The following is a 22,417-nucleotide window of genomic DNA, read 5'->3' as shown; positions in this document are numbered from 1 at the left end:
TGTGTTCGCGACCTGTCATCTATCTGAGGAGTGGCCGCAGCCCCAACGCGTGCCACGGTATCAGAATAGTAAAAACGCGGTGAACGTCGAGTCGGTGTCTAGCGCGCTCTTCGAAAGCACCTAGTCTTAGGCGCCTCCGCTGGCTGGCTCCGAGCTTCAGAAGTTCCGTTTTCATCACAGCCACTGACGACATGGCGTCACAAGACCGCAAGCCGCCCGCTGCTCAAGTGAGTCCGGACCAATCTCATCTTCCATGCTCTAAGAAGACAGCAAGCTCTGTGCAGTCGCGGCATTCGTCAAGCTCAGCTCGTTTGGAGTGTTCTGCCGTCTCGACAACACCAAGCATGCTCGCCGCCAGAGTAAGAGCGGAGGCCGCCGCGGCGCGAGTACAAGCTTCTCTCAAGAAGAAAGAAGCCGCAGTGAAACTGGAAAAGCTCAGGCTGGAAGAACAAGAGAAAAGTGCGGCTGCGGCAATCGAGAGCAGGAAAACAGAGTTGGACACAGAATTACAAGTCATGCAGTTCAAAAGAGAAGCGGCCGCCGCGGAAGTGCAAGCGGACGACCTGGAGGCTGCCGTAGATCAGCACGGCGGGGAGCATCACATCTGTCGGACTGTCTCAGAGGCATCCAAAGACCGCGCTCAATGTACTTTTGGCTGCGTGCTTGACCAGGCTCATGTGTGCATCGGACCGCGCCAGCAATCGCAGCAGCATGACGGCGGGGAGCATTACGTCTGTCAGAACGAACGACAATGAAGCACCTGAAGACTGCGCTCCATACACACCAAGCACTCGCAAACAAATCATCACACAGAACATTGCTCGTCAGCAGGGAAATGAAGCTAACGCCCCTGAACTGACCGCCATGGCAAAGTATCTGATTCGGCGTGACCTTGTGAGTCCCTCGCTTACGAAGTTCGACGACTGCCCTGAAGACTACCTGTCGTGGAAATCTACGTTCAAGGCAATGACTCGGACTCTCGAAGTCACAGCAAGCGAGGAACTCGACCTTCTCATGAAATCGTCATGACCGAGTCGTCAAGCTAAGCAAAGAGGCTACGTTCCGTGCACGTCGACAGCCCAGAGGCCGGGTTAAAGGTAGTTTGTGAAAGACTCGAGGAATGGTATGGTCGCCCAGAAATTATTGAAGAGGCCATCTTCAGAAGCATGTCGAGCTTCTCCAGACTGTCCAACAAAGACACCTAGAAATTGAGAGAGCTGGGGGACCTGCTCCTTGACGTTGAGGCTGCAAAATGTGACCCTCACCTGAACGGGCTCTCCTATCTAAACACTGCAAGAGGGGTAAATCCCATACTAGAAAAGCTGCCCCAGCACTTGCAAGACATGTGGATCGCGAAAGGCTCGAAGTACAAACAAAATCATCAGGTCGCCTTTGCCCCTTTCTCCTTCTTTTCCAGTTTTATCAGGGACCAAGCGAGGATGAGAAACGAACTTAGCTTCAAACTAGACTCCACAAGCAGCGCCCCTTCAAGGCTCACAAGAGTAGACAGATGGGCAACGAATGAGACCACAAGAAAACGCCCATCTCAGTGCAACTGAAGGACGTGGAAGCAAGCACCGACCATCTGCCCTCCAACGCATCAAAGAAGCGGCATGATACAACCAAGTATTGTCCTCTGCACAGGAAGCCTCACCCCCTGCGGAAGTGCCGTGCATTCAGGGAAAAGCTGCTGGATGAACGAAATCTCTGCTGAAAAATTATGGGATATGTTTCAGGTGCTGCAATTCGACAGATCACTTTGCAAGAGACTGCAAAACAGTTCTCAGATGTGACGATTGTGGTAGAGACAGGCATGCAACGGCGCTTCATATTGGAACTGTCAGCCACAGGCCTCCTGTAGCTCAAAACGATGCTGAAGATGCAAGTCTAGACAAGGATTCTGCACTTGAAGTGTCATCTAAGTGTACAGAGGTCTGCGGTCAAAGCAACGGTGGCAAATTCTGCTCTAAGATCTGCTTGGTGAAAGTGAGTCATCCGATTCAGCCTCACAAGACTGCAAAAATGTACAACATCTTAGACGACCAGAGCAACAGGTCCCTTGCAAAAACAGAGTTCTTCGACATTTTCGGACTCAATGGTCACAGTTTCCCCTACACACTAAGGACATGTTTTGGAACTACAGAGGCAACAGGAAGAAGAGCATCTGGATTTCTCATCGAAGACATTCATGGCTCCGTGAAGCTACCCTTCTCAACGCTTATCGAATGTAGTGAGATGCCTAACAGGACAGAGATTCCAACACCGGAAGTGGCATTGCATCACCCTCATCTCGGAGCTGTTGCTAAATTCACTCCTTGTTTGGACCCGGAGGCCAAGATTCTACTTCTCCTCGGGAGAGACATCCTCAGAATACACAAGGTTCGACAACAGCACAATGGACCGGCTGATGCGCCATTTGCTCCGAAATTGGATCTTGGATGAGTCATCGTAGGAAATCTCTGCGTAAGTCGAAGTCGCACACCGGACCATGTCAGCAACCTCAAAACAAACGTCTAAAATGGACGTCCCTCCCTTTTCCAGCCATGCGAGAATCATTTCCTGGTCAAGGAGAAGCTCACTGGCATGCAAGGGTCGACACATTGCTTCCAACCAGCTCATCACGCTGCTAGGAAATACAGCTATGACAGTGGGATTGCCGAAACACTGTTCCAGACAACGGAGGACAACAGACCTTCCCTTTCTGTCAAGGGTAGGAAGTTCCTGAAGCTGATGGGCGACGAGTTCTCAAAGGATGAATCCAACAGTTGGATAGCGCCTCTCCCCTTTCGTTCTCCAAGGCCATGGCTTCCGAATAACAAGTGCTTGGCCGAGTCGCGGCTCACAGCTGTCGTACAGACCTTGAAGAGAAAGCCAGAACTAAGGGAACAATTCACGAGCTTCATGGACAAGATATTCAAGAACAGCCATGCCGAGGAAGCTCCACCAGTTCAAGAAGAGTGTTGGTACCTCCCCATCTTTGGTCTTTACCACCCACGAAAACCCCGCGAAACACGAGTTGTGTTCGACTCCAGTGCACAGTTCAAAGGCGTGTCTTTAAACAGTGTGCTGCTTACCGGTCCAGACTTGATCAACAGCCTGCTCGGAGTGCTCATCCGAATCCGGAAGGAACCCGTGGCCATAACTGTGGACATTAGGCACATGTTCTACTGCTTCCTGGTGCGAGACGACCACCGAAATTATCTAAGATTTTCGTGGTTCCGCGACATCTACAGTGATGTGGTGGAGTACCGAATGAAGGTACATGTTTTTGGAAACAGCCCTTCGCCAGCAGTTGCAACCTATGTGCTGCGGAGAACAGCACGAGAAGGAGAGGAAGAATTTGGTAGCGACGTCAGGAAGTTCATCGAGAGAGATTTCTATGTGGACGATGGGTTGACGTCTCTACAGATAAGGAAGCTATCAGCCTAATACGTCGCACACAACAGATGTTGGCCGCATCAAACCTCCAGCTCCACAAAATAGCCTCTAATTGCCCTACAGTGTTGGAAGCATTTCCAGAAAAAGACCGTGCCAAGGATTTGAAGGATCTGGACTTGTGCAGTGGCACACCACCAATCCAACGCAGTCTGGGAGTTTCTTGGAACCTGAAGAAGTATGTCTTCACGTTTACGACTCAATCCAAGAGAAGCCATTCACTTGGCGCGGTGTCTTGTCAGTGGTGAATAGCCTGTACGACCCACTTTGTTTTGTTGCTCCAGTCATTGTTCAAGGAAAGTCCCTCCTCTGAGAGCTAGTCGTTGAGACATGCGACTGGGACTGCCCACTTCCTGACAAGAGGGCTGCATGGGAGACGTGGAAAGACTCCTTGCAAGTGCTCGAGCAGCTGGACATACCTCGCACCTATTCCTCTGTCTCACTCACTACTGCACAGTGCAAGGAACTGCACATATTCTCCGACGCATCAACCAAGGCTGTGGCTACAGTGGCTTACCTCAGAGTGACATATCCAGATGGTGCGTGTCATGTCGGGTTCGTCATAGGAAAGGCTAAGCTAGCACCACATCCGGAACACATGATCCCAAGGCTTGAACTGTGCGGCGCGGTGTTGGTAATGGAGCTAGCAGAGCTCATCAGTCGTGAAATAGATATGGAACTTGATGCTGTAAATTTCTACACTGACAGCAAGGTGGTCCTAGGTTACATACATAATGAGACTAGGAGGCTTTATGTGTATGTCAGTAACAGGGTACATCGCATCAGGAGCTCTACACTGCCAGAGCAATGGCACTACGTTCCTTCTGACATGAACCCTACGGACCTCGGAACAAGGTCAGTGCCAGCAGCCCAAATGGCATGATCAGCCTGGCTGACAGGCCCAGAGTTTTTGTATCATCAAGAAAACTGCTCGCGGGTACTCAATGGCAAGTTTGACTTGGTCGATGCTGATTCCGATTCCGACATGGAGGTGCGGCCCCAGGCAAATGTTCTCGCAACCAGTGTAGACGTGAAAGAACTTGGCAGCAGGCGGTTCGAGTGCTTCTCAAGTTGGATTGGGCTGACTCGCGCAGTTGCAATGCTCGTGCGACTGGGGAGCGAATTTCAGGGCACCTCTCAAAATGAGTCAAACTGGCCGCATAACAGTTCATCTCACCCACTACAACCTTCTACAGAACACCTAGCCCGAGCGAAGGCAGTCATTATTCTGTCTGTCCAGAAAGAAGCCTTTCAGAAGAGTTGAAAAGCTTGCAACAAGGAAAGCGACTTCCGAAGTCAAGCCCTTTGTGGAGACTGGACCCATGGGTTGATTCCGACGGTCTTTTGAGGATTGGTGGCCGACTAGAGAGCCGACTATTTCGACCAGGAAGAGTAGAAGCCCATCATCATGCTAGGGCGACACCACGTCACCACCCTGATTGTGCGGTATCACCATGAGCAGGTAAAACATCAAGGATGCCACTTAACTGATGGGAGCAGTTAGGGCAGCTGGGTTCTGGATCGTTGGAAATTCGCGACCCCTCGTTCCTGTCTCAACGGACCCCGAGTGCTGGAAAGTACTGACTCTTGCGACATTTCTAACTCAGAAAGTCGGCAGCAACACAGTGCCTCCAGACTTCAGTGAAAAGGATATGTATCGCCGACGGTGGCGGCAGGTGCAGTTGCTGGCCGACGCCTTTTGGTGCCGCTGGCGACGCGAGTTTCTTACCACCCTGCAGAGTCGTAAATGGGAGGGCCCAACTTGAAATCTCAAGGCAGGTGACCTCGTGCTCCTGAGAAACAGCCAGGTTCATCGCAACGAGTGGCCTATGGGACTCATTGCGAACGCCATCGTGACATAGACATAGAAGAAATAATCACTGCAGTCGGCAGCCTTTCAGCCGGCAAGGCGGCAGGACCTGATGCAATACCCGTTAGACTGATAAAAAACAACATTGATATACTAGCGATCCATCTACTACACATCTTTAACCATTCATTGGCAAATGGAATATATCCTGACGAGCTGAAGGTTGCAAGGGTTGTACCTATTTATAAAGGCGGTGAGCGATCTGATCCGCGAAACTACAGACCAATATCGGTATTAAATGCAATTAATACAGTTTTTGAAAAGGTTCTTTGTAAACGTATACAAAATTTTCTAAATAAATATAACATTATATGTCATAATCAGCATGGCTTCAGGCCCCAAAGGTCAACGTCAACCGCAGTTCTTGTTCTTTCACAACTTATAAATTCTGCACTGCATAATAATAAGCTGGCCATAGTAGTATATTTAGACATATCAAAAGCTTTCGATACGGTTGATCACACAATACTACAACAGAAATTGGAAACCTACGGTTTAAGAGGGAAAATTTGTGATCTAATTAGAAGCTATTTTACAGGACGGAAACAATATGTTGTCGTGAACAATTTAGCCTCACTACCACAAAGCATTAATCTAGGTGTGCCTCAGGGCTCCGTGCTTGGGCCGCTATTCTTTTCCCTGTATATTAATGACCTTCCATCAATGCTGACATATTCGAAAGCTGTAATATATGCCGATGACACTGCATTACTTTTTACAGGGGAAAATTTAGAGGCACTTAAATGTATAATTAATGAAGAGCTTAGTGAAGTTTCGCAGTGGTTTAAAAGTAATCGGCTAACCCTTAACACTGAGAAAATAAAGTACACCGTGTTTCACTCGCGCAGGAAGAACATGAACTACGAACATATATCTCTAACAATCGACAACACGACTCTGCTGAGGGTGCCTCAATACAAGTATCTTGGTGTCCTGTTCGCGTCTGATATGCACTGGAAAGAAAAAAATAATAATATTTGCTCCAAATTAGCCTATGGTTGTCATATTTTACTAAAGGCCAGGGACTGCTTTGATCTTCCAATTCTACGCATTCTGTATTTCGCCTTTGTGCACAGTCAATTATCTTATTGCCTGGAAGCATGGGGTGGTACATATAAAACATACCTAGATCCTGTTTCTCGCCTTCAAAAACGAGCTATTCGTATGATAACTTATTCAAATAATACATACCCCAGCAGGCCACTCTTTCAGCAGCTTCGTATCTTACCCCTATCAATGGCATATAAACTGAAGATAGCTGAAATAGTAAACAATGTAATAAAATCTAACAACCCCCTGCCCCTTAGTTTATTTAGATTACCAATGAAACAAACAAGAGCTGCAACCAACAATCTATTTAATTTACCACCTTGTTACAATATGTACGGCCGGAGACTCCTAGAATACAACGGAGCCTATGTGTGGAATGAAATCCCTAATGAAGTTAAAGAAAAAAATAACTTTTCGGCATCTTTAAAACACTATTTAATTTCCATGGAAATGTAGGAATGAATTCAATTGTGTGTGTTAATCTTGAATTTTTTTTTATTTGACACGTTCTGCAGTAATATTGTACTTGTTTTGTATTTGGACCCCTCACTAGCCGTAAAGGCTATGGGTCCAAACAACAGTTTGTGTACTGTTTCTTAGAATAAATAAAAAAAAAGGAAAAAAAAATGTGGATGGCAAGGTGCGAAAGGTGGAGATCAAGACGGCAACACGGGGATCAAGACGTTTCTTCGTCCTGTGACTGAGGCAGTCCTGCTTATTCTGTGCAAGGACTGAACACATCACTTAGTGGTTATATGTATAACCAGACGGGGAGTGTGCTGTCCCGAGACCAGTTTGAATTTCCCGTCCGGGCGCCGGCTTCATCTGCAAACACTGGACTCGTCACATCCGCTTCCTTTCTCTTCCTTCTCCCCATACGCCTTCACTCCCACCCGCGTGCTTTCCCCCTCTTTACATCTCCCGCATGTCTCTCTTGTTCCTTCTACCATGCTGCACGACTGTGGCAGCACCGCGTTTTTACAAGTTGTAAATGCCTGGATAAATGTTCGATTTTCGTTGTGTTCACGACCTGCCATCTATCTGAGGAGTGGTCGCAGCCCCAACGCGTGCCACAGAATCAGAATAAAAATAATTCCACTTCTTGCACTTTTTACATGTCTGGGCTATTCAGGCTTTTCTGGAATGCTCATGACTGCCTCAATATTACATAGAGCTCTGTACTGCTTGCATCATTGTCTTTTGCTTTGTCTTCTCTGCGTCAGTGAACAGGTGCTAGTTGCGAACGCCTTTCATTGTGTGAACATGTTTCGGTGCTGTTGAATATCCTTTAAATTTTTTCATTTGCTGCTTTGCAGATGCAAGTATTAAACGCATACTCAGAACATGTCTTAGCGTCGGTTCTTCGAGCTTGAAATTGTTTGCACTCGCTCGTTTGGCTTTGTTACGACCTAGTCACGGATAATCTTTTGGTTTTCGGTCCAATGCTGCAGTCTAATTTTCATCTTGAGATCAGTGAAGAGTGCAATGGACCTGTTGTCTTGGTGTTGTTTTTTGTGTGACAAATGTAGCGAGAGATATCTACTATTGCTTCGGCATTGTGTGCTTCAGACAGCTTCAACATGTGCCCGTAGTTAAATTCGTAATATGGATTTGCAATCGGTTGATTTCTGAAGTTGAACGTGCTATAGATATCTTGAAGGTTTAGCTTCCCGACCATTAGAGGAGCAACTTGCAATCCCAACGATGAACAGCAGCATGCATGGCCTCCATGCTGAGGTGGAGCGATTTTTGGACAGTGTTCCATTGTTCGGCAGCATTGCTGTCGTTCTCAAACTTCGGTGTTGGCAAAAACCTTTCTATATCTTCGCCTTTAGTTATTTTGTAGTTGAGGTAGGCATTTGCTTATATTTCTGACTCCGCGTTTCAAATGCACCATGCCTGAATAGTGTGTACGAGGCCAGCTTGCACTGGCAGGAAACGAAACCGGTGCCACCGCCAAAAGAAGCATATTTGGTCATCTGCACTCTCAGCACCAGCGCCCTCAATCTACCACATCGATCTTCAAGCATCGTGAACTGGACTCCGAAAAATATTATTCTGCCTTTCTACTGCAGTCGCCATTTTCTAAGAGTGCTTCACAACTTAAATTGTGGGAATAAATGAGCACTTCCAATCTCCCAGGCTTCGAGTTTTCCTGTCGCCGCTTCTGTGCCCACTGGCATTCGCCAGTTTGAGCCCGACGTGGCTGACAAAACAGGTTGTGGTTTCGTAGAATAGCCGAATTGGTAAAGTGCTTTCACACTGATGAAGATTCGATGGAGTGAAATTAGCAACCATTAATGGAAAGTGCACCCAACTTTCTACACAAGGTGCCCAAAGCGTCGAAGAGGCTAGTGAAATTCTTGCTCAGCACTGAGCCTTATGGGCATGAACATGTTTGACAAAGCTACACCAATGCACTGCATGGTCTCATTGCAGTTAGTACGCAGCGATAAGAAAATAGGTGAATATCGTGTGACTGAAGTTCGGAAATTTAACAGAACACTTCAGTTTTCTAAACAATGCCACAGCACAGCGCAAATTACTGTGCAGTAGATGACTAGAAACATCCGTTTAAACAAGTCTAAGATGTGAAGGCAGACGAATTTTACATTATTTTCAACCTACCTGCACTTTCCATGGCATGGCATAATTTACTCTGCAGGCCCACATACACACCGCAAAGGCAGTAAGGAAATAAAAAATAAGTCGCGAATCACTGCAAAACACACACAGTCCTGACATTATCCTTTTAGTGCTTTCTGTTTTATCGCAATTTATAACTTACGTACAACTGCCTTAAGATTCACACCATGCATGTGTACACCTCATCTCAATTTTTTTCGTAGTGTAGAACGAGAGGCGCGATGCACTGGCTTACGGAGCTTCACAACAGGCTCGCGAACGCGGGCAAACACGTTTGCGGCAGCTCTCGCATCGTACTTGTAACTTCCACTCCAGTGCAAATAAAGTTGTCCAAGTGAATATAATACGTTACAGCACTTCGCTCATCCCACGGCAACATCATCGAAGTAATCTTCAAGAACAGTTACTTACTTGAAAGTTATAACATGCCGCTTCTTTCATCCGAGGCAACAAGGAGTCAGGTGCAGTACGACGCCGGAGCTCTTTCACGACAGCTTCGGGTGCAGAAGAAGGTCTTGTCGAGGGCATAGGTGATAGATCACATTTAGCACAGCCAAGCAACCGCAGAACAAACAAACCGCATACTGTAGCCAAAATAAAGGTCGAAATAAGCACGATGCGACGAAAAACTACGCCTTTAAGGCTTGTCGTTGTGCCGCGGCTCCTGGTAGGAGTTCGGTTTTCATGGAAGGCAGCATGCCTCGGTTACCTCGGCGGAATGCTGGAAGAGAAAAGGGCATTGATCGCAGAAAGTCAGGAAATTAGTTTAATTCAGGTTCTTTCTTATCAGCACCACCTAGGCCGTGTGGCCTGCCGGTAAACAGTAGGGGCGAGGATAAGGTGCCTTCCGTGGAGTCGGGTTTTCGAAGTGCAAAGATGCTTGCAACAGCACTCGATTTCAGTTTCTTATTAGCATCGACCCTGGCCTTCTCAAAATCACTCGCATTGAATTTTTTCTGCTTTCATGAACAAAAGTAAGTAGAAGGCATTACTGCAAAAGGTGTCGCTAATACTTGGTGTCCATAATTTTTAAAGGAAGTGGAGTGTTTGCAAATGATGCATAGTCGAGAACACAAACAAATCTAGTTAGCCAGTCATTCTAGTCAAAAACGGCATCAGTCACTCCTTAACAAGTGTGCTAGGAACTGCAGGAACAGTTAAAATATTATTTAAAATGTGTCGCTTCGGGTCGTTGAACCCTGATGAACCTATAAACCCATAAAATGTGCAGGTAAATTTCAGGTATATCCACATTAACAATAAAAAGTCAACAATGAGGAAGAGCGGCCGCACACTCGTGCGCCCATGCAAGCACGCGCTTACACACTGTATTTTTGCATAACTGAATACAGACGGATCTGTTACCGGCTGGCTACGTAGTTCTCTAAATTCGTGGGTTTCGCAAAATACCACAAGCAAAAAGGACGCGGCCTGTTCTCACGCGCGTGCGGCGTACTGCGTTAAAATGTGAACATCAGCTTCAATTATGTGCACGTTGCGCATTTCCCGCCCTTATTTGGCGGCTAAACAAACAGGATGTGTAACATATAATCCAACCAGCTTACCTCGCACAAGCGGGTGTTCTTTGATGGCACGAAGTTTTCCCGCCCTATTTACCGCCGTTTCCGATCATTTTTTCCTTCAGGAATGCAGAAAAACGTTTTTCCGAACTCAGACCTCTTGCTGAACCCAAAGGCATAGCAGCCAGGCATGATACCTTGGAATTTCTCGCATTTACGCGTTCTCGAACACACTGAAAAAAAGGAACTCCCGCAGAAGGCATGCATTCTGCCCGCGCGCTTGGAAGGGATATTGCAGCGCGAAGTCACATGACCCGCACCAGACAATCGGCGCGCCGGCGGCACGCGGAAATGGAATGCGATACTGTGAAAATTTTTCAGTTACTCTAGAATGCACACGTCTTAGAAACGTATCTTAGAGGTGTCCATGCATAATTTAATTAGGAGCTTTTAAATTACATACATTCCAAATAAGCGAGTAGCGAAATTGTTCATAACGCACTCAACGTTACAGTCGTGAGGCCGTATCTAGTTGCCAGACACACCACAACTTTCGCCCTCTAACCAGATTCAACAGTAGTCAAACCACACCAAATGTTTTGTTCCAACAAGACTCCTCTATTATCCCATAATGAACTTGCACCGCCTCACCGTTGACAACAAGGGCGCAAGCAGTGAGTCATGGTCTCTCATATCGGACCTTACAGCAAGGCTTGATGAACTTCCTTGAAACAGGGCGGGTCGGCCAATCTTGGAGGTGATCTGTATAAGCCTTATGAGCACCTCCAAGCCATCCTAGCGCGTCGCAGCGCCGAACCCACTTTCCTGTGTGGACCGATCAGGGCAGTGTGCTGTGCAGTGTCAGTGTAGGTCCTGTTCCTGTAGAGACTTCGAAAAAAACTTCGGAGTGCCTTATGCAAACTTCGCGCCTTTATTCGCAAAACAATTGCAAAGCCTGACAATACATTCAGTTAGCATTCAATTAGACGACAGAAATTGTTGTGCAAAGGGTCCCCGATCGGGGGCAAAAAATTCGCTGTGGCTTAGCTTAGTTAAGCCCAGTAATTGCGAAAGCAATATCAGTACCTACGCCATGGTTCAGCTGGTAGTGTAGCTGGTGGTGGTGCTTGTGGTTAGACTTGTGGCGATGCATCTGTTATACAATCCAATCCAATCCAATGTAATCTAATGTAATCTAATCTAATCTATTCTAATCCAATCCAATTCAGTACAATCCAGTCCAGTCAGGTCGCCGTTCATGTGCACCGCCGTCGCACACGGACGGCGCGAGATCGCGAAGCAATGCTAAGCCGCAGGTGGTTGGCACAGCTACTGCTTTCTAGCGACGTGAGTCGAGCCTAATCTCTTCAACGTAACGCCACCATCGCGCTCCTAGCGGAGAGCGCAGGAGTTAGGCGCCGGTGGGGGCACCGCCGCGGCTTGCGACGGTGCGAGTCGGTCGACCTTCTCTTCGGCGTGACATCACAACACCTGTTGCGCTCCTAGCTGGGAGCGCAGGAGTTAGGCACTGGCGGTGGCACCACCGCGGCTTGGGACGGCGCTAGTCGGTCGCCCTTCTCTTCGGCGTGACGTCACAACACCTGTTACGCTCCTAGCGGAGAGCGCAGGAGTTAGGCGCCGGTGGTGGCACCGCCGCGGCTTGCGACGGCGCGAGTCGGTCACCCTTCTCTTCGGCGTGATGTCACACATGACGTCACACAGAGGTCAATGGTGGCACCGCCGCGCCACGGCAAAGGCTGAAAGTGCAAGTAGTAAAGCTTTCGCTTTAAAACAGTACATGAAGCTTCCCTCTTCAAAGAAAGCGTCAACGGCTGCTCGTCGGTATTCGTGCTTACAAGCAAATCGGTAATTCGCGACCCTTTGTTTCTTAAAAGCAAGGCACAACTGTGCCTAAGCAGTTTTCAGTCGTGGTCAGTTGCTACTTCCGAGGATAACAGTGATTGTTATGATTTCTTTTTATGGGTGGTGACGTATCAAACGTGGAATTTGGTTGTACTATTGTGCCAATGTCCCTCGTGCCTAGCGTGAGGTTTGCACCTTTTCGTACGCACTAACGTATTTCCGCTTTTCATCCTTCGCGCTGGATCAGTCGGTACGCCGTTCAGGTGTTTACGCTTTCTTATATAATAAAGTGTTTTCGCACAAGTGCGTTTTATTTACGCAATGTATTCAAACGGACGTGCACATTTACGTTACCCGCGATTAACTTCTCTTCAGCTCTCATGTCAGCAGCCTTTAACCTCCTGCTGAAATAAAAGTGATTTGTGCCCGGAGACCAAAACTTTTTATTTCATGTATATTCACAACGATGGGCGAGTAATTGACATGACAGTTTTCATTGCATGATAAATTCGTAAAATGTTCTCGACTGGCACAGCGCGTATCTGCGCAGATTCGGTATACGGGCAACACCTTCAAACGTCCTTTCTATAGCTTCTTTATTGAGCCTTCAGCTCTGCCTTGCAACGGTCTTCGGTGTACGCGGGGACTTCGACGTCGCATACGTCTTCGTACTGATCAACGCATTCTTGGGGCACCGACGTTGAGTATGCCTTGGGTACCCACAACATGCATACTGCAAACAGAAACAAGAAAGCTGTAATAACGTACAGGTCAAACAAACGTAAAAAGAAATAAATATCCGGGCACTTGACCATATTTAAAAACATGGCATAAAAAAACGAATGGACAGAAGACTGAATTTCAGGCTTCATTTGTCCTAGCGGCCATCCCTTGTAAGAGGGATTTTAAGATGTCTATTTGGTCAATTTTGCATGACTTCATATTAGCAGCCTAAATCGAGGCACAGACAGCAAGTGATTGTGTCGTGTATGTGTATTAGGTGTTCGTTATTTTATTTGCACTGCTAAACTCGAATTTACAAATTCTGGAGACGCATGCTGCCTAAAATAGAGATTTCCAGCGATAATTTCGTACGGTGTACTAGCGCACTGTCAGTTTCATAATAAGATTTTCAATAGTTATACATAATACATGTTACAGAGAATTACGGAAGGTCTGCTAGGGCCTAGGAAGGGTCTCTTAGAGGTAGCTTGCACTTACATGGCAGTACCTGTCAGTAAATGCATGGACAATCATGTAATTATTTGCCACATTAGATAATGAACAACATTAGCCACAACAAAGATGTGCACGCGATATAAGCAACTTGTGTAACAATACAACACATGTTATCACAGCGCAACAGTGTTCTGCGATTGAAAGAATAAAAATACATACTATAAAATACAAATAAAGTTATAAAGCAACCAACATTCGGTACAGAACAAATAATAAAAATGTAAAAAATTATAAATGAATTTTTACATCCCTCGTCATTCATGTGCTATATGCATCCAGGATAGCAGCCAGTGTGCAGTTCATTGCCAAACTTCGGGTTCTCTGTAGCAAGCAGTCATTTATTTCTGATTGTTACTATAGTAAGCACTCTGAAAGGGCTAAGGGTGTTCAAACTTCACGTTAAAGAGCTCCAGTTATATGTTTTTCTCTTCGCATGTCCCGCCAATCGCATTTGAACTTACTGGTTTCAGCTAAGACTCTATAATCTAGCATGATATGAAATCCTTGCAGCTTCTTTTCTTCTCCGAAACTCTGCTGTTATCAATTTTCTTACCATAGTTCGCAGTTCCCTCAGACGACCCAACTTTTCCCCTTAATCTCGAAGTGTCACCTACATGAATGACTGCTGTTAAAATACACAAGTTATATTCTATCCTTTCTGGGATATATCAGCAAGCTCCTATACCCATGCTGAGAGCCTGTGCTCAATGCACTCCCAAATAACACTTTGTTTCTGATATTTTCTTTTTCCAAGTCCTTGTTAGAGTCCCTTCATTGATTATGGTTTATTCCTTGTCAATGTCTTGCTGCATAATTGTGCGCCGAATTAAATTTTTTCTTGCTTCCTTCAGTGATGCACCAAAGGCTACTTACTATACGCATTGATTGGCTCGCCATAATGAATTTGATTGCGTCGCATAGCGGCGCGTGAATCTACAGCGCTGAAAACGTGGTGCACACAAAAAAAAAGCTGCCATATTCTTACCGTCACCACCGTATGGAGTATTCGTGGAAACGATGCAATTTTTGTTGTTCGAGTACAAAAACTTCACTAGATGAGGGTGATCCGTGTCTGAAAAAGAAAGCAGTAAATCAGGCTGCCAGATCCTTAACCTTACTTCTGTACTGTACTGTTAAAGTATTTACTTTGTTGTGTATTTCGTCAAATACTTTGGTGACTAATTCCGTTGCGTGAGCCACATGTTGAACCTATTTTTTTTGGACCTGCCACCAGCTTTGGCGATGGATCCCAGAAGTTGTTTTGTATTTCATATCTTCTACAAATAAATTTTCAACAATACAGGCTGTTGCGCCCAGCAGCTCTGGACAACCGACCATTGCTCCTATAACTGGAACACTTTACAGACCACCGCAATTCTCCTACGCTGGTCGCCGTCTTTCGTGGCTTTATCAGTGCGGCCACTCAGTGTTGCCAGCACGACTACCACACCAGACGTTTATCAGCACATTTCTTGAGAAATCTGCATTATCAGGAGGCGAACTAGAAAGAATGGAAAAGAGGAACAGCGATCAAAGATGGGATAACTGGGCTCATTCTTTAAGGGTGACAAGAAGGAGACGATAGAGGCGCCTTCTGAACCTTTGTGTAAGAATAAAAACGGGTCACAGAAGCGGCTATTTTGTCCCCATCTGGTCACCCTTAAATAAGTAGCCAAGTGAACCCACAAACAGGAAGTTGCTCTTTATGATACTTTGGTATGAGTTCCTGTTTTGCGGTCTTTCAAGTAGTCTATCACGACTGAATGCATGCTTGCTCAACGCTAACACATAATAATGAATTTCGAATACTCTCCTCTAACCAGCGGCCTTCTAATACACATGTTATTTTCTGTAGTGCGCATGAATGTGCAAGTTATTCTTTAATTGAGAAAATAGCACTTTCTTTTTCTTTTGGATGTGTATTCACAGCAACACCACAGTTAGGTTTTGGACCTACAGAAGACTAATAACGTAAGGCCGCTGCTACCTCCGACGAATTGCAGATCTGGGAAAGTGTTTATTACTTATGCTAATGTTCATTCTTATGCATAGAAAATCCGGATGGTAGAAGAAATAAATCTCTCTGAGCCACAGACACATGGAAACAGTTAGGGCATTACAACGTCGGCTCCAGTGCATTCCCCAGCGGCACTGGTAATCGGCCCATTATTGGAATTGTATTGAGAAGGGCAAAAGAAGATAAGTAAAATACTTGCTTTATCCTCTTTTGCCTCTCAGTGGCGAATAAAACTCGTCGAATTTGTGTTTGTCACCTTTGGCCATGTCATAGCTCACAATAGCCGGCGCGTTCGCTGCAACTTGCACCGTCACGCTTGCAGACTTGCTCGCGCGGGGGGACGCAACCACCGTTGACATATCGGCCTGCCAGCGCATTGAGATCGCCGCGCCTGGCCAGCAGCTGATTTCGTTCACTCAAGCCACGGTTGAGAGCAGCACAGTCGTGGCGCGAATGCGCTAGTCACGTGATTTTTTTTTTGTATTTCGCGGGCTTTCTTTGGAGCTTGGGAAAAAGATACACGTGAGGTTTTCTTTACCGCAAATAAATGGGAGGGGGGTTTCTGAAGGTGCTCTCCAACTTTGCTGTTCACATTTTCTGTCTAAAGTCAATATTAGAAAAATTTAGAAAAATATCTTAATTGCTAATTAATTAATTGCAAAACAAAAAAAAATGCCTATGATGCGCAAGCCGGTTGGTAGATGTATGTAAGTGGTTTCCCTGGCCTACCTCAAATATTTATTTTTTAACCCTTGGCTAAAGTTAGCGTGGACACCCTGTATATCGAAAGGCATATCAAAAACATACAGCGCATTGTTTGCCATAGAGTTTCTTACTATTACCTAGAGGGAAAGCTGGCGGCGCTGCACTTCAGCCACCATGGACGCTCAAAGCATCATGGGGCGGTGAGCTACTTGTTGCGAGACAGTCGTAGTTTTTCGGGAACATGGAGTGGCACTACTGAGATGTTTCATTCCGAAAACGCTGTTCGTGTTTGCGCAGACGACTTTCGCGCGAACGCAGTGGGCAAAACCCATAGTAGTGAAACCGCGACGACACACGACGCCAATAAAAGGTTTTACTCTTCCGAAATGCCATTAAAAAACCTCTTATAGTATTTAAGCAACAAAATTTTTTTGAAAACATATTTACTTTTAAAAGTGCGCCTGTTAATTACGAAATATTAGTTTTTATAGTGTTCACTACTTGGCCAATAGGAGAGCGAGTCGTCTCTTATTTTGGGCAAACTTTGCACTTAAATGCTTTTCTGCTCGTTTGTTGCAATCATTAGACAAAATATTGAATGTTAGGATGTTTGTAGATATCAAACAGCTTTATTTTTCTATTATTTTTTGGCCAAAAGTTGCAGTTCCGCAACAAGTAGCTCACCGCCCCATGATGCTTTGAGCGCCCATGATGGCTGAAGTGGTCTCGAGGAGTCGCCATGCAAACTCCCATAGACGGGCTGCCAGCTTTCCCTCTAGGTAATAGTAAGAAACTCTATGTTGTTTGCTGAGGAGATCCTGGGTGTCAAACTAACCACGGACACCAACTATAACTTTGACGAAATACATCAAGGTGGACTGTGCAGATCACAGAACAACCTCAGAAAAATTCCTCGAGCTCCGCGATTCAGTCAAAACTTTCGTAACCCCCCCCCCCTCCACGTCCTTTGTCTTAACTTAGTGGCTAAGTATCGAGTGAAATGCTTTAGTAAATATCCGAATAAGAACTTCATCGTCTGCTGCGCATTGTCGTCTTGCGAGAGTTCGTGACATACAAAAGAATGATGGCAGGCGCTGTACCTACCATTATTTGTAATGCCGACTGCTGTGTCGGGAGTTGTACCGGGAAGGTATTCAATCACGTACGTTGCGCTGCATTAGATAGGGTAAGAAAAATTGCATAAGGCGACTTTTCATCTCATGGCAAGCACTGTTCTACACCACAGTACTATCCCCCCCTCTCAACAGCATCGCGTACCAAGCCTAAAATGAGAGTTCTTACAATGCACTTTTTTTAGAGATGCTCTTTAATGTTTTTTTTTTATAGTGGAAGTTTTGCCATCTCTCCTCTGTCAAATCTTTCCGCGGCGGCTGGGTCCCATCACACGAATCCGTGCTCAGTAGCCAAAGGAAGTACTCGCTGATTCAACAGCAGGTAGTGATGTTGTCTAGATTACAATAATTTTTCCCTTTACAGATTATTTTGTGTAAAATGTAGCGTCAAGAGAATGTTTGCGGGTTTTGAGACTGTTAAAGAAACAGATAGTCGTTTTTTTAACTTCTTGCGTTTTCCAAGGTCCCACATAGAAAAAGCGCCTGAAAAAGAAAATTTTCTTAAGAAGAGAATTTTCGGTTATGACATAAGTATCGCTGGCGGCGGATCAAAGCCAATAGTTAGCTGCATGGTCGAACTCAAAGGACAAAAACAAAGCATAAAAGATTACGCGCTGTGGATACAGGGGCAGAAACGAAGGTCATAGGTGTAATGGTAAAATAAAAGGAGGAATAAGAAATAAAGACCGTGATTGTCGAGATTTCCCTCCATTGAATTAAGGAATTGTTTCTGGCCGCCTTTAATCGCCTCGTAGGTATATCCTCTGCATTCCACCCGTGGGATTTGATTTAGCGGGAACTTGATACACAGAATGCAATACGCGATAATACCAAGCTCAAGCACACATCGATGCCCCTACCCTTCTCTTCCCATGTACCGATTATCACATGAGAGCCTCATGGTTTGGTTTACTTTTTGGTAACCTTTGTTTAACCAATTCACGGACCATAGTCTTGGCCTCATGGGTAAGGCCCACTGCAGAGGTGGAAACACTAATGAGGTATCTTCTTCAAAAGAGCTACTACTGGGGCTAGTTGGAAATACATACTTGAAGGAATTGGTAAGCGCTATAAAAACACGGAAAAGGGACGAACACACAGGACGAAGCGCTTAAGCGCTTTTAAGCGCTTCGTCCTGTGTGTTCCCTTTTCCGTGTTTTTATAGCGCTCACCAATTCGTTCAAGTATCTTCTTCCGTTCTTGTTACGCCACAAGAATACATGAGCCATATTAGGGCTATTATGCATAAACTAACTTTCGATTGTCGATGTCCATGTTTGCATAGAGATGAGATGATGGTTTAAAAAAAAAAAGCATTATTGCACCCCCCCCCCCAGCAAACGCTCACACTGTTGTGCGCAATGCGGCCTGCAACAAACCTGTAGCGAAAGTATACTAGTTAGCCCTTTATAGCACAGGAGGACGCTGTGATGCACACTGCATGAATCACTATCGCTGTAATACTCAAATAATACCATTGAAAAAAATACTGTACGATGCAATAGTCTCACACCGGATTGTCATGCAAATGTCCTTCAATTACCATACAACTGTTGCTACAAATTCCACACAGATGTCATACAGTATTACATAAATTGTATGACATTTGTAAGACATAGCTTGTATGAGGGTATTGCACTTTACAGCCTTTTCAGTAGCGTATATATATGAATATACACATGGAAGGCTCTAGCCCCAAACCATCAGGAACAAGCCCCGAACACACCTTTCGTGTTTGAAGTTGCACTGAGCAGGGATGTACGTGTGGCTGTGTTCAAAACATCACCACACAAGTTGTTAGCTAAATGGAAGGAAACGTATACAAGAAAAATGTTCATTAAACAGAGAGCTCCGCTTCTCGTCAAAAAACGTCCCCTGCACTTGCAGCTATGTGCACTATAGTTCGGTTTTGTAATCGCAGAATTTTTGGGGAGATTACGTACTTAGTCTGCAGTCACATGTTCATGGAGATTGCGACTCACGTATGGAAAACACAAGTGGTTGGATTTAATCCGAAGCCTGTGCTCACGGTATTCATTACACCGGGCAGCGTATATTTGAGGTGGAGTGCAAAATGCGTCGAATATTTAGTGTAACATTAAGTACTTAACGAGTGTACAAAACGTCCCGCTTACTTTTTCCAGCCTCGCTGACCTTTAGGTGACAGGCATAGACGGCCCGCTTTCCTGGCTCGAAGGCTACCCGCTCAGCAGTGAGGCACTCAAGGCTGGGGTCGCTGCTCGAAGTGAAGACCGCGACACCGTCCGGAAATAAAGGAGCGTTCTGCGCGACGAAAAGTGCAAGCAGCGTCATTTTTATTTACAAAAGCAGGCAACAGATTACCGTCTCTGAAAAAAAAAACCAAGGGCCGCTTTTTGTGTGGATTCTATTCACCCTCCATTACTTTCCGTTATTGCTCACAGTCAACCCCTCCGCCCATGGCACCGAAGCCGGCAAAAAACTCACTGTCAATCCTGAAGTTTTAGGTGTCAGCTCTATGTAAGAACGACTAAGGCAGATCAATCGGAAAGCGCATTACAAAAAAAAAATATCACGCAAAGCTCGAAATAAAAGCAAATATCAAAAAAGAATAAAGTGTGAAAAATGAGTGAGAAAACATTTTTGCTAATAGCTTAATCTCAAGGCTGCCATCTTCCGATGGCCTACCTCCAATGCTATAAGAATAATATAAGCGACGCATTAGTCTTAATCATTCCGAGAAGGAGGCAGGTGGTGAAAAGGTTGAGAACGAGTCCCTATATCAGTCCCAGCATTAAAGTTTACTTTATGTGTGAAAACGACGAGGTATTGAAGTGAGCCTGCGAGGTTGAGAGTGGCAGAGCTGGGAAGCGAAGATCTTTGGAAATGAACACGCTGGGAAAGAATTTTAGTGAACTATAGTATTCTGAGGCAAAATGAGGTTGTTTTTACTGCTTCGTTTAGCACATGATACAATGTGGTGCATAACACATTCATAGCTTGCGAGGTTTTAGGTCTGTGCCAGTAAGTACTAATCTTTTGCCGCTCGTTTTATTTTTCGTTCAGTTGCACAGTTTTCATCCTGTATGCTACCCATATGTATATTTTAGGTTCCTCAGAGGCCAAAAATGCGCCCTCTTTCAGAAATGTAAGCCCAACAGCCCTTCATCTGCTCCGCAGCTTTGTAAAGAGGCTGCCAGATTACTAGCTTAGGCGGTTGTGCCAACGGCGTACTTCATAGTCGAAGCGGCCAGGACGTTACCGACAATAACTGGTATTACTTTAACACTCAAACGACTATAAACGCATCTTCAGGCGCTTATATAGCCAGTATAGAGTCTATATTTTAGCATTATATTTCACATTCTTGGTGTAATCTACGTATGTAAAGTCTTTGCCAAAAGTAACAAGGCGGCATGGTTTACTTCTCAGTGGTATATTAGAGGTATCATGCCGGCCCCCAAGCTCTAAATTTCTGTACGGTAAGGAAAACCCCTGTCCTCTCCTGCAAAGAACTTATTGATTTTTAGGAAAGCCATGAGGGCTCTACTATGCGAATGAGAAGCAAACCATGCAGGCGGGTTACTTTTGGCAAAGGCTGTACCTTCGTTAAAAGGTGATCAACCGATCCACCTCTTTATGCTGCAGTTTTCGCCCCTTTTAATCCTTACCTCAAACACGTTAACCGGGTCCCTATGGAGCCGGTGTTCTCCGAGAGCTGACACAGCTGAAACAAATGTCAAACCCAGGCACAGTGACCTGATAGCTCCAGGCATGCTGAACGAGAGAGCACTTCAGCTGTCCGCTGTTTCTTGATTGACTGAGGGAGAGTTTCGATTGCTCGCGTTTTTATGTCTGATCTTTCACGCTTTCCTCTGGGCTTCGTGCGACATAGACGGGTTGCATGTTTTTTTGTGATTTGAAGTCAAAGCGCTCTGCAGTGTTCAAAATTTATTGCGGCAAATAGAGCAGCTGTTACAGAAGGTTTTCTACCTACATGTGTGCAGTTGTCTCCTTCACAATTTCGTGTTTATGTTTCTTGATGTTTACACGAGTTATCCTACTGCCAGTCACCAATATGCGTGGAATAGTGCTTCCTCTACTGCTGGGAAAAGGCCTTTCGTATTGACCTCTAATCGACTGTATCTTTCGGCAGCTGCTGCCCCCTTATCCCTGCAAGCTTCCTAGTCTCATCCGCCGCACGATTTTCTGCCGCCTCCTGTTACGTATAATCAGTGTACAATGCCGTCCAACATTTCCACTTCACTGGTTTTCTCTTCATATGATCTAAGGATCTTTCTGTATACTGTTCCTCGTGATATGCTTCAGTGCTCAGTCACTCCCTTTGAAATGTCTGTATCTGTGCTCGCCGGTCCAATAGGTGTACGTCTCGATTCCATTCCCGAATTTCGAATCGGCTGGGACCCCAAGTGAAGCCCATGCCACACCTTTGATTCTCAGTCGCCATCTTTATTACCGACTTAATTTGGGTTTTTTGCTTAAATGGAAGTGGCACCACTGTGATCAGGCACCCCTGTCATGACTCTGATGAGCTTGGATTGTATGCTGCACTGTTCAAGGTGCTGCATCATTCGATAAATTGACAAGCTATTGGAACCAATGGCTTTTTTGGCCGATAATATAATGATAGAGACACGCTGTTTAAACGAAAAGGTACCGATGCAACACTTGCTCTCGGCCAGATGCCAACAGAGGTAAGGTAATTCCATTCCCAAATGCATCGCTTCCCTTATCATGTCCTAAACAATCTTCGGTCACTCATTCTGCTAAGGTTCACGAAACGATCAACCTGTGGCACGTCAAGCGTGGAACACTGGGAAGATAATTATGATCCCTGCTGGATCCGCAGTACACCATATAAAAAAAGTAGGCACAGAGTGCGATGCAGCAAAAAGTAATCCTATGTGCTGGCTGCGTGAAAATCCTGTTTATGTCAAAA

The 22,417-nt window shown here is 45.5% G+C and overlaps 2 protein-coding genes across 2 annotated transcripts; one reads left to right on the top strand and one right to left on the bottom strand.

The window, feature by feature from the left end:
* Positions 1–864: 864 nt before the first annotated feature.
* LOC149330144 (uncharacterized) lies at positions 865–4,318 on the top strand. The gene is made up of 5 exons (XM_089559379.1): positions 865–1,022; positions 1,737–2,379; positions 2,542–3,392; positions 3,502–3,613; positions 3,752–4,318. Exons 1-5 carry the CDS (start codon positions 865–867, stop codon positions 4,316–4,318), a joined length of 2,331 nt encoding a protein of 776 aa, XP_089415505.1.
* Positions 4,319–12,980: 8,662 nt separating this feature from the next.
* Positions 12,981–19,791, bottom strand: LOC149330143 (uncharacterized). The gene is made up of 4 exons (XM_089559378.1): positions 19,598–19,791; positions 17,450–17,517; positions 14,609–14,695; positions 12,981–13,117 (listed from the first exon to the last, which is right to left on the bottom strand). The coding sequence occupies exons 1-4, from the start codon at positions 19,789–19,791 to the stop codon at positions 12,981–12,983; spliced, it is 486 nt and encodes a 161-aa protein (XP_089415504.1).
* Between the last annotated feature and the right edge of the window lie 2,626 nt (positions 19,792–22,417).

The sequence above is a fragment of the Amblyomma mixtum genome, chromosome 9 (genome assembly GCF_055824585.1).
Source record: "Amblyomma mixtum isolate Tamu chromosome 9, ASM5582458v1, whole genome shotgun sequence".
Lineage (NCBI taxonomy): Eukaryota > Metazoa > Arthropoda > Arachnida > Ixodida > Ixodidae > Amblyomma > Amblyomma mixtum.
This window is presented reverse-complemented; position numbering and strand designations above follow the sequence as displayed.